Raw genomic sequence first — 12483 nt, 5'->3', positions numbered from 1 at the left:
CATGCTCCTCCAACTGAGCTAGCTAGGCGCCCCAGATTAATAATTTTTGAGGGCAGACCTTGAGGAAAAGTATAACTTGCCAGCCAGAAGTAATTATTTCTACAACCTTCTTTCTCTTCAAAATTGTACAACCTCCCTAATTCCTTAAATCCTCCAATTAACATCACTGTGAAATGGCCACATAGCTTTGGTTGACAATGCTTTATACTGGTGGTTCTCAAATCTGCGTGTGCATCAGCACTACCAGGACTTTTAAAACACAGACTGCCGTGCCCAGTCCTAGAATTTCTGGTTCTGTAGATATGGGGTAGGAGCCCATGAATTTGCATTTCTAACAAGTTCCCAAGTGATGTTGATCTCTTAAATAAAACTTATAAAGCTAATCATTTCCCCCAACCCTTTTTCTTACACATTAGAAAGTGGTACAGGTGATCCCTTATTCCCAAATAAAAAATACTCTGAAAGGCAGATCAGGTTTCTATTTTTAGCCTTAACATGAACAAATGGTACTTTCTGTTATGATGTGCTCTGACTTTACTGCTTGCTCCACAGCTCACTCTGGGTCTCTCTCTTAATAAAGTTAAGAAAATCCTGAAATGACCTGTTCTGCATGCAAAATATTCTGTATCTTAAACTTTATATATGGCAGGGAGTAGGATGGAATCATTTTTTGGACCCACCCATTGCTCCCAAGTGTTCTATTTTAAAAGTAAACAATCTCTTCCTGGTTTGGTGGGGGCTTCAGAGAACAACCAGTATCCTTTCATCCATGTGAGGTAGGCTCACAACCCCAAATCCTGCCCATGTTTCCCTCTGAATTTATTTTTCTTCTCACAGCTCTTTCAATTTCTTTGTGTTACGGAAGTTTCATTGCCTGGGCCACCTCTTTTTTATTAGTTGTTAAAATTCATTTTAATGAGTACAAGTGTCTACTGGCATGTGAGGGAAGTATGGATTAGAAGGGGCTGGAGTAGCACCAAGGAGCTAAACCCTAGGATGGCCTGTCAGGGTACATAATAATTATTCAGAGCCATGGATCTTGATATCTTAAAGGGACAGAAAACTGCTAGAAAGGGTCAGAGAATGTTTTATATCTTGCTTTTTAAAACATTGGTCAATTTGCTAAATGAAGTAAATCACTTATCTTTTATATTCATAACATACAAATTCGTAATGAAGTTTATTTATATTTGAATGAACTATTAACCCAAAGAATTGATACTTTTAAAATAACAGTGAAATTACAGTACAGAGATAAAGTATTAGTGGACCAATTATAATCATAGCTTATTTGCTTCATGACCTTAAGTATATCATATATAGTCCAATTTTCAAATTGCTGAAGTGAAAATAGTACATTTAGAATAAGGGAATCTGTATCATCCTATTAATCTCGAGTTTTAAACTGCTCCCTTGAATACTATGGTTTGCTTTGTATAAAGTCCTGAAAACCCAAGTATTTTAGAATTTGATTATCATTTATTTTCCAAAATTTATTTTTATTTAACATTCTCTCTAAAAGTAACTCCGTTAAATCGTGATTTAAGACAGCTTTCTAGCTACAGTTCCATCCTCTTGTGGCATATACGACAAAGAAAAAGTAAACAAAGGGGCACTTTCTGTGCCACTTTATCAAAATAGTGACAAAAACTAAATTTATCCTGATGAAATTCCAGTTTGAAATTTTCTCACAAATCTAAAAATGTATGGAACAAAGAGAAATGGAAATAAAAAATAAGTACTTTTCAGAAATTCGCAAACAACTTCTCAAACTTGAAAGTTAAGAAAACCTTAAGAACTTTAATAGTCAGCTACTTATAAGAATTGTTGAGGAAGAAATAGTTTTGAGTTTCTTGATATTCCATTTCAAGTTTAAACAATGTTTATAATTTTTTTCCTGAGTAGTACGTAACCTGGTTCTAGGAAAACTACCAAAAGCAAGTTAATGATTACTATAAAAATGATTACTAAAAAAATTATTATGAAAAATGAGCATTTCACAACAATCATTAAAAACACTGAAGCACTCACTGGGAAAATATGTAGGAACTGATGCAATGTCATATGTAACTCAAATGAAAACAATTTTATCAATTTATCAATTTATATCAATATAATTTATCAATTATATCAATGTTGAACTTATAGACTTTTCTTATATATCCTAACAGCTACTATGCACATATTTTTATAGTGAATGAATAAAAAAAAGTCAGCTCAACCTGAAAGCAGATGTTTGGAATGAAGTCAAAAGCAAAAAGGTCTCCATACTTTAATTATTAAAACTACTTATGTATCCAAAAACTATGCTTCTTAATGACTGACACAGTTTCTACGACTGTGTTTAACAGGAAATATAAAGTCAAAAAGCTGATGGCTCAGTATATCAAACTACTGATATAATAAATGCTTTGAGATATAAAGGAATTTTAAAATTTTAAATTAAAATTTCAACTACTTTTTTTTAAGTTCCTTTTTCTACTCAGTCTGAGAACAGTATCAAATAAAAGAAAGAAGAAATGGAAATAACTGAGTATGCTTGCAACCACAGACACTCAGAGTTGTAAAGAATGACAAACCTTCTACATTCAGACATAACACAGAATCATCTCTTTGTGTTGTTAAATCAGTTTGAGTTCAAGTAGGTACACAATGAACAATGGCTAGGAATGCTTTTAAATGCTTTTTAAATGCTTTTAAATGGCTTTTTAAATGCTTTTAAATGACTTTTAAAACTTCTTAAAAGTCAACACCAAGATACTTATCATCTTTATTTCAATGGACAAAGTCTAAAAGGCTAAAAAATACTCACTCATATAATGGAAAGTCTCTTCAGCAAGGACTGGAGAGAGGGCATCAGATGCATGCTGCTGCTGGTGTGGGGACCGAGTCCAGTCTTCATTTTCATATAGAAATAGAGAGTCCACTCTTAGCTTATACTGGGGTAGCTGTTCTTCTAGCAGACTTACCAGCTCAACTTCAGGGAGATCCTCATTGGAGCAGACATCTAAAGAGGAGATTCCATGTAAATGAATCCAAAATATTCCAATTTACTAGTTACAGAGAAAATATCAGTGAAATTAGTTTCTAAAAGTAGGATAACCACAGAAACACTAGTTGGGATAATTTCTCCAATGATTTTTACTAATATATGCTGGTACTATATAGTTGGTCATTCTCTAGCTTTTTTTAATATGAAAACTTCTATAGCAAAAATAATACCATGAATTTTAATTATAGTCTATTTAAAAATATACTGCCTGGGTTGCTGGAGGGGAGCTGTGTAGGGGGATGGGCATTAGTGAGGGTACTTGTAATGAGCACTGAGTGTTACATGTAAGTGATGAATCACTGGGTTCTACTCCTGAAACCTCTACTACATTGTATGTTAACTAACTTAAATTTAAATAGATCAATTAAAAAAAAAACAGTTCAAGAAAGATACATATATATTGCTTGGTGAATATAACTATGTTTTTAAAATTTTAAATGAGTTTGGGCACATTTCATATTTCCTCCTTATCAGTCTATTTAGTGTTGCTTAAAAGAGATCTGACCTCAAATAAATTATATACTTGGGAGAAAAAGGCAACACAAAACAACCACCAGAAAATAGCTAGTTCAAAAGGAATAAAATGACATGTTCTTTAATAAGAGAATTTAAACTCTGTGGGAGTATTCTTTAAACTTTAGAAAAATTATATTTCAGTATATTCTCACAGCAGTTAGACATAAAAAATAAACATTTATTGGCTAAATGTTAACCAGTAATATTAACATCTCAGCAGTGTTCTAGCACTAGTACTGGAATAAGTACTTTATCATTTTTATTTTAAAGATGTACTACATTTGAAGTCCTAAATACCTTTCACATCACTACTCTCTCACCCACACACCTCTAGCTACTTCCTGCACATACATCTCTGAACACACTTGGCTTCTCTGCCTTTATTCTGTGTTTGCTCCTGGCTTCCTGTTCCAAATACGGCCCATCATTTAACACTTGCCAAATTTAGCAGTTTACCAAAAAAGTAAACTTATCCCTTTTAACATGCTTAAAATAGAGAAAACACAGGATGTCATATCAACCCTCACACTTTATAAAGAGATCTGATATTTCCTTTGTAGTATAAAGAAACATATTCTAACTCTGGCAAAAAACAACAAAGTTCATTTTAAGAAAACATCTTAAAAGAGCAAATTTCTACAACTTGACCTTAACAATAACAGTTTAATAAATCAAATATGAGGAAGTTAACAATACCACATACCCCATCACATACCCCTCTTTACCCAGGACAAGCAGTGACTTCATAATCACAAAGATGAGATATATAATCACAGAGATGAGGTACATTTAACTTTAAATATGGTTCTAAAGAAGCTCTCAACCCTTAGCAGATCTCTTTAAAAGCCCTAAAAATACAACCAAATTTTATTACTACAAATTCCATGCGATTATCCAATTTTTTCCTGCCATAAATATATCACATACAGATAGTGTAATACTCACAGGAAGAGAAGTTGACTATAAATACATGCAGACCTAAAAACAGGCTTGTAGGCAATTCAGGGGTATAATGGAAATGAAGAACAAAATTTAGCATTCATTAATAGAGCCATTATTTCCTAGAAATTGTCTTTTAATATGTACTAATGAAATTCTAATGAATTATTTATGAATTCTAATTATTATTGAATTCTAATGAAAATTTAAGGTTACCAATTCCCTACTTACAAGAGGTAATTTTAAAAATGAGTACACATGGGTCACCTGGGTGGCTCAGTCAGTTAAGCATCCGACTCAATTTCAGCTCAGGTCAAGATCCCACGGTCATGTGACTGAACCCCACATGGGGCTCCATGCTGAGCATGGAGCTTAAGATTCTCTTTCTCTCTCTGTCCCTCTCCCCTCCCCTCTAAAATAAAATGAGTATACAATCAAGGTTTAGTAGGCTAAATATCCTTGACTAGCTCCCCCTATTTGCTTCTGTGTTTCTAATAATGTGCTATTTACTACTCTCCGGCTTATCCTCTTTTCTTTTTCTGGTTATCCAGTCTTTTTTTTTTTCCTTAATTCTCAAGTTATTTAACATACAATGTTAGTCTTGGCTTCAGGAGTAGATTCCAGTGATTCATCACATATAACACCCGAGCTCATCCCAATAAGTGCCCTCCTTAATGCCCATCATCCATTTTCCCTACCCCCATAAACCCTCAGTTTGTTTGCTGTATTTAAGAGTCTTAAGGTTTGCCTCCCTCTCAGTTTTCATTTTCTTTCTCCTACCCTTCCCCTATGATCATCTGTTAAGTTTCTCAAATTCCACATATGAGTGAAATCATGTGATATCTTTCTCTGATTATCCAGTCTTAACAATTCCCTTGCTAACATTTATCTTTCAAATGTCCCTTCCATATGCCCAATTCTTTGTAGCCACATTGTGTCCATTTAATATCAAGGACTCCTCTTGTTCCTCTTGAAGAGCCTCAAAACTGGTTTGCTCGCATACACTCAAATTTTCATCTACATCTTCATATCTACACTATGTCACTCTCCTACACAAGGCGAAAAGAGGTCAGAATTTCATCTAGCCATTGTAGAAAACCCTTATGAACAGGTGGGATAATCAGTAAAGATCTTAGGCCATACCTACTGGTAGTAGGATTAAATTAGTGCTAGAACAAAGCATATTACAGTATGATCTAAAGTGTGATCTAGAGACCCACATAACAAAGATTAAAAACAAGCCTCAACAAACCACAAGAGACTCTTAAATACAGAGAACAAATTAAGGGTGGATGGGGGGGTGGGGGAGAGGGAAAATGGGTGATGGGCATGGTGGAGGGCACTTGTTGGGATGAGCACTGGGTGTTATATGTGATTTGACAATAAATTATATTCATAAAAAAAAAAAAAAAAGGCCAGGTCTCAAAAGAATCAACTTTATCAGCATGTAACTTTAAGGACACGCCAGAACAAATTTTAACACTCTTCCAAGGAAGACGACAAAATCTAAACATCTAACAATGTAACATTCAAAATATTCAGTATTTGGTCAAAAATTACTAGATATGCAAAGAATAAGCAAACTGTAATCCATTACCAGTTGGAAAATGAATCAATAGAAATAGGCTCAGTAATGACAAAGATGATAAAAATAGTAAACAACAATTTAAAAACAGCAATTATTAATATGCTCAAAGATTTAAATTTTTTTTTAAGGTTTATTCATTTTTCAGAGACAGACAGAGCATGAGCTGGGGAGGGGCAGAGAGAGAGGGAGACACAGAATCCGAAACAGTCTCCAGGCTCTGGCTGTCAGCACAGAGTCTGACGCGGGGCCTGAACTCACGGACGGAGAGATCATGAGCTGAGCTGAAGTCAGACACTCAACCAACTGAGCCACCCAGGCGCCCCTAATATGCTCAAAGATTTAAAAGGAAAACGTAAACCTGATGAAAAGAAACAGAAGTTATATCGATCTTTATAAAACCCGAGTAGAACTAGAGTACAATGTCTAAATTGAAAAACTCACTGGGTAACATTAACAGATTAGACATTCCCCAAATGAAAAGAACTGAGGTAGACTTGAAGGCATAGTAATGGAAACAATCGAAAATGAAGCATTAAGAAAAAAAAAAAACTGGGGGGAAAATGAACAGATCATCAGTGATTTGTGTCACAGTATCAAGCAGTCTAACATACATGCAATTGGAGTTACAGAAGAGGGGAGATATCACAATAAAACTGAATAAAAATTTGAAAAAAACTTTGGGTTTGGATGGACTTCAGAATTTTTTGGAGTTTTAGAAAGGTAGTGCTAAGCATCTACTATACGATATATAACATCACCAACTGGTTTTGTAGCAGCACCCCATATTTAAATACATTAATACACATTCAGCAAGCAAATATTCACGCTAAGTGAGATAAATCTAGAAACAGCTACACAAGTCAAGCTTTGTGGACCAATGAATTTAAGAACCAAAGTGTAGAAAAAACTTTGAGTATTCAGAGTTGTTTTGATTTGGTCTTACAGATAAGGGCTTATAGGCCCATACCCATGTTTGAATAACCTTTATGTCCTGAGAGCTTCTTAAGTGCCTAAATGTTGTCACATGCTTGCAAGGTATATAAATGCAAGCAACTCTTTCCTTGTAGGGATAGGAAGATATGAATAGAAAGGCAAGATGGGAAGAGAGTAAGTATGATGCAGTTCCTTCTGACCAGGGCTCACATGGTACAGAAGAATCCAACATAGATGACACAGAAGACACAAGGCAGATTTTGATAATTCAGTAAGGGCCTAGGAGAAAGAAATATTAATTCAGTGGATCTCTCAGGAGATCAGGCTGGAAAGCGAAGCCAGGGTTTCATCATGGTAGATCTTATATACTAGACTGAGGCATCTGCATTTTATCCTGTAAGGAATAGCACTTCAATATTTATTAAACTGGACTCACCAGTGATACTTTCTGAGTCTCTGTGATTGCTATTCATGAGGTTTTCTTCACCTGTTGGTGATGTAAAAATGGCATTCTGTGATTGACTCATGCAGGATCCTTTCTTGCTTTGGTTGATAAGGACAGCTTTGGTGTGTATCAGAGTAAAGGAAATCCATCAAGCCATTCAATAATGAAATGGATCTGGTCGTATAGATATTTTCTTTTAAACAGATTTTTTCTGATGAGTCAAATGACATCTGTAGCAATGAGTGCTCTCATGTGATTATCATACTCTGGCGAGTCATGACCTAAAACAGAACACATCAAATGACTTTAGAATTCAGCATGCTCTTTAATAACAGTTCAATTACCTGGAATCTCTGTCATTAAAAATGTTTTCCTAGTGATACATACAACATGGATAAATGTCAAACTAATTGTGCCAGATGAAAGTCAGACAAAAACAAAATATATTGTTTATGATTCCATTAACATAAAATTCTAAAAATGTGAGCCTATCTATAGCAACAGAAAACAGATTAGTGGCTGCCTGGGGTTGGGGGACAGATTTCCAAGGGCAGGAGAAAAGCTTTGGGGATGATGAATATGTTCATTATTGTGATATTTGGTGTTGGTTTCACAATTATATATACATGCCAAAAGTTATCAAATTATTCACCTGAAATATGTGCAACCTAATAATAAATTATAATAACGTTTAAAAAATTTAATGATACTCAACTGTTTAAAATAAAATAATACCAATACTACTACTACTAATAATTATAATTATTTTTGTGAAGTCTATAGCATATATAGAAGTAAAATGTATTATAGTATTACAGGCCAGGAGGAGAAAAATGAAAATATACTGTTATAAGGCTTTTATATTGTATGTGAAATGGTAAAACATTATTGAAGGTAATCTGTGATAAGTTAAAGCTATATACTATAAACCTGAAAGTAACCAATAAAATAACTCAAGAATTACAGATAATAAACCAACAAAAGAGATGAAGTGGAATAATATAAAATAGTTTCTCAACTCTGGCACTACTGGTATCTGGGGATAATGCTTTGTCATGTGCATTGCAGGATGTTTAGCAGTATGCCAGCAGAATTTTCTCCCCAGACCTTCTCTCAGTTGTAACAACCAAAAATGTCTGCAAACATTGCCAAATGTCCCCTGGTAGGCAAAAACGCTCCCAGTTGAGAACCAGTAATATAAAATATGCTCAACCTCACTATAACTAAAATAAATAAAAATGTAAACATTTTTCACCCATTAGATAAGCAAACATTAAGTTTTATTATATTCATTGTTGGAGAGGGCATGGGAAAAGCAGCACTCATACTGTTGATAAAAGTGCAAACTGGTACAAACTTTTAGAAAGGCTATTTGGCAATGTATACCAAACTTTTAAGTGCACATACACTACAATTCAACAATTCTACCACTATGAATTTATAATGTGGTTATATTCACAAAGTGTGTCAAGACGTAGGCACAAGAATGCACATGTGGTTATTTTTTTAAAAGCATATGCACACAAATGGAAAGAAAATATCCATAAAGAAATGGTTAAGGGGCACCTGGGTGCTCAGTAAGTTAAGCATCCAAGTCTTGATTTTGGCTCAGGTCATGATCTCACGGTTTGTGAGTTCGAGCCCCGCATTGAGCTCTGCACTGACAGCTCAGATCTGGCCTGCTTGAGATTCTCTCTCTCCTTCTGCCCCTCCCCGCTCTCTCTCTGTCTCTCTCAAAAATAAATAAATAGGGGCGCCTGGGTGGCTCAGTCGGTTAAGTGTCCGACTTCAGCCAGGTCACGATCTCGCGGTCCGTGAGTTCGAGCCCCGCGTCGGGCTCTGGGCTGATGGCTCGGAGCCTGGAGCCTGTTTCCGATTCTGTCTCCCTCTCTCTCTGCCCCTCCCCCGTTCATGCTCTGTCTCTCTCTGTCCCAAAAATAAATAAACGTTGAAAAAAAAAAAATTTTTTTTAAAAAAATAAATAAATAAATAAATAATTAAATATTAAAAAAAATTTTTTAAGTCCAATAAAAAAGAAGTGGTTTAATAAAGATACATACCAAGGAATGCAATGCATTAAACATATGTGTGTACTTGAAAAAAACAACTGTTATCAGTTAGGGAAACTATTTAATACTGATTATAAGCCTAGCTTTATATCAAAAGACTAAATAGTCCTTACTTAGCAACTTGCAGCTTCTATTTATGGCTAATTCATTCTCATGCATACTATTTACAGGCATTGTAAACAAGAGTCACAATAGGAACAAAATAAAGGCATTAAAAGAAACTGAAAAATGGTCACTGAGGTAGATACAGAAGCGTTCTCAGTAAATGCTAGGCAAAAGAGTTTCAATGATGAAATAGGCAACAGAATTAAACATTACAGAAAAGGCAAAGGGGAAATTTGGTTTAAAAAGAGGGTGCTGAGACCATAGAATCAATGTTAACCTTCTAGAAACCAGTTCAGCCACAAAGTTGGGCCCAGAGCCAGGCTGCAAGGAGTCAGGAAGTGAGGTAGTAAGAATGGAGTTTACTGAGTACAGACCAAGATTTCTAACACTCAGACTTTAAGGTTTACATGGACCAGTAAAATTTGGAAAACTTCTGTGATTATTGGCATAGGGTTGCCTTTTTTTTTTGAAAAATACATTGTGTAAGGAAAAAAAGACATAATGGAATAAACAACTCCTTCCCAAAAAAGGAGTTATAATTTTTTGTTGACATAATAAAAATTTAATTTTCTATTTGAATTCAGAAAATTTTAATAAATACAAATTTAAAAATTCTATACTAAAAGGCAACCTACAGAATGGGTGAAGATATTTGCAAAGAACATATCTAATAAAGGATTAATATCCAAAATATATAAAGAACTTATACAATTCAACACCTAAAATACAAATAATCCAATTAAAAAATGGCCAGAAGACATGAATAGACATTTTTTCAAAGAAGACATACAGATGGCTAACAGACACATGAAAAGATGCTCAACATCACTCATCATCAGGGAAATACAAATCAAGACTACAATGAGATATCACCTCACACTTATCAGAATGGCTAAAATATAAAACACAAAAAACAACACGTGTTGGTGAGGATGTGGAGAAAAATGAACACTTGTGCACCGTTAGTGGGAATGCAAACTGGTGCAGCCAGTATGGAAAACAATATGGATTCTCCTCAAAAAATTAAAATTAGAACTACACTATGATTTAGCAACTACTAGGTATCTACCCAAAGAATACAAAAAGACTAATTCAAATGGATACATGCATCCTGATGTTTACAGCAGCATTATTTATAATAGCCAAATTACGGTAACAGCCTGTGTCCATCGACTGATGAATGGATAAAGAAGATGCGGTATGTACACACACACACACACACACACACACACACACACACACACACACTGGAATATTACTCAGCCATAAAAAAGAATGAAATCTTGCCATTTGCAACACGGATGGAACTACAAAGTATTATGCTAAGTGAAATAAGTCAGAGAAAGACAAATACCGTATGGTTTCATTCATATGTGGAATTTAATAAACAAAACAAACGAGCAAAGGAAAAAAGGGAGAGACAAACCAAGAAACAGACTCTTAACTACAGAGAACAAACTGATGGTTACCAGACTGGAGGTGGGTGGGGGGGATGTGTTAAATAGGTAATGGGAGTAAGGAGTGCACTAGTGATGAGCACTGGGTATTTTATGGAAATGCTGAATCCCTATATTATACACCTGAAACTAATATTACACTGTATGTTAACTGGAATATAAATAAAAACTTAATTCCCACCAACAGTGTAAAAGTGTTTCCTTTTCTCCACATCCTCGCCAACATCCATTGTTTCCAGATTTGTTCATTTTAGCTATTCTGACAGGTGTGAGATGGTACTTCATTGTGGTTTTGATTTGTATTTCCCTGATGATGAGTGATGTTGAGCATCTTTTAATGTGTCTGTTAGCCATCTGGACGTCTTCTTTGGAAAAGTGTCTATTCATGTCTTCTGGCCATTTCTTCACTGGATTATTTGTTTTCTGGGTGTTGAGTTTGGATAAGTTCTTTATAGATTTTAGATACTAACCCTTTATCTGACATGTCATTTGCAAATATCCTCTCCCAGTCCACTGGTTGCCTTTTAGTTTTGTTGTTTCCTTCGCTGTGCAGAAGTTTTTTATCTTGATAAGGTCCCAATAGCTCATTTTTTGCTTTTGTTTCCCTTGTCTCCAACAGGTGCAGTCACTCTGGAGAACAGTTTGAAGGTTCCCCCAAAAGTTAAAAATATAACTACCCTACGACCCAGCAATTGCACTACTAGGTTATTTATACAAAGGATACAAAAATGATGATTTGAAGGGGCACATGCACCCTAATGTTTATAGCAGTGCTATCCCCAAAGCCAAATTATGGAAAGAGCCCAAATGTCCATCGACTGATGAATGGATAAAGAAAATATGGTTGGGGTACCTGGGTGGCTCAGTCAGTCAAGCCTCTGACTTCAACTCAGGTCATGACTCATGGTCTGTGAGTTTGAGCCTCGCATCAGGCTCTGTGTTGACAGCTCAGAGCCTGGAGCCTGCTTCAGATTCTGTGTCTCCCTCTCTCTCTCTCTACCCACCCCCTCACTTGTGCTCTCTCTCTCCCTCAAAAACAAGTAAACATTAAAAAATTTTTTAAAGAAGATGTGGTATACATATATAATGGAATATTATTCAGTGATCAAAAAGAATGAAATCTTGCCACTTGCAACAACATGGATGGAACTGGAGGCAATTATGATAAGTGAAAGAAGTCAGAGAATGACAAATATCAGAAAATCACTCATATGTGGAATTTAAGAAACACAACAGATGAACATAGGGGAAAGGAAGGACAAATAAGATAAAAACAGAGAGGGAGGCAAACCATAATAGACTCTTAAATATAGAGAATGAACCGAGGGTTGCTGAAGGGGAGGTGGGCAGGGGGATGGGCCGAAGGGGTGAAGGGCATT

General features: G+C 35.2%; 1 protein-coding gene across 5 annotated transcripts in view; it reads right to left on the bottom strand.

The window, feature by feature from the left end:
• TRAK2 (trafficking kinesin protein 2) overlaps positions 1-12483 on the bottom strand; it is a 66300-nt gene that overhangs the window by 29089 nt on the left and 24728 nt on the right. For all 5 annotated transcript variants that reach the window (XM_047870630.1, XM_047870627.1, XM_047870626.1 and 2 more), the window contains 2 exons: positions 7465-7754; positions 2813-3007 (listed from right to left, as the gene is read on the bottom strand). In XM_047870630.1, the coding sequence (XP_047726586.1) occupies positions 2813-3007; positions 7465-7555 (286 nt within the window). In that variant the 5' untranslated portion in view covers positions 7556-7754. The remainder of the gene's footprint in view (positions 1-2812; positions 3008-7464; positions 7755-12483) is intronic.

The sequence above is a fragment of the Prionailurus viverrinus genome, chromosome C1 (assembly GCF_022837055.1).
Source record: "Prionailurus viverrinus isolate Anna chromosome C1, UM_Priviv_1.0, whole genome shotgun sequence".
In the NCBI taxonomy this organism is placed as follows: domain Eukaryota; kingdom Metazoa; phylum Chordata; class Mammalia; order Carnivora; family Felidae; genus Prionailurus; species Prionailurus viverrinus.
Note: the sequence above shows the minus strand (reverse complement) of the source record. Positions and strands in the feature narration are given on the sequence as shown.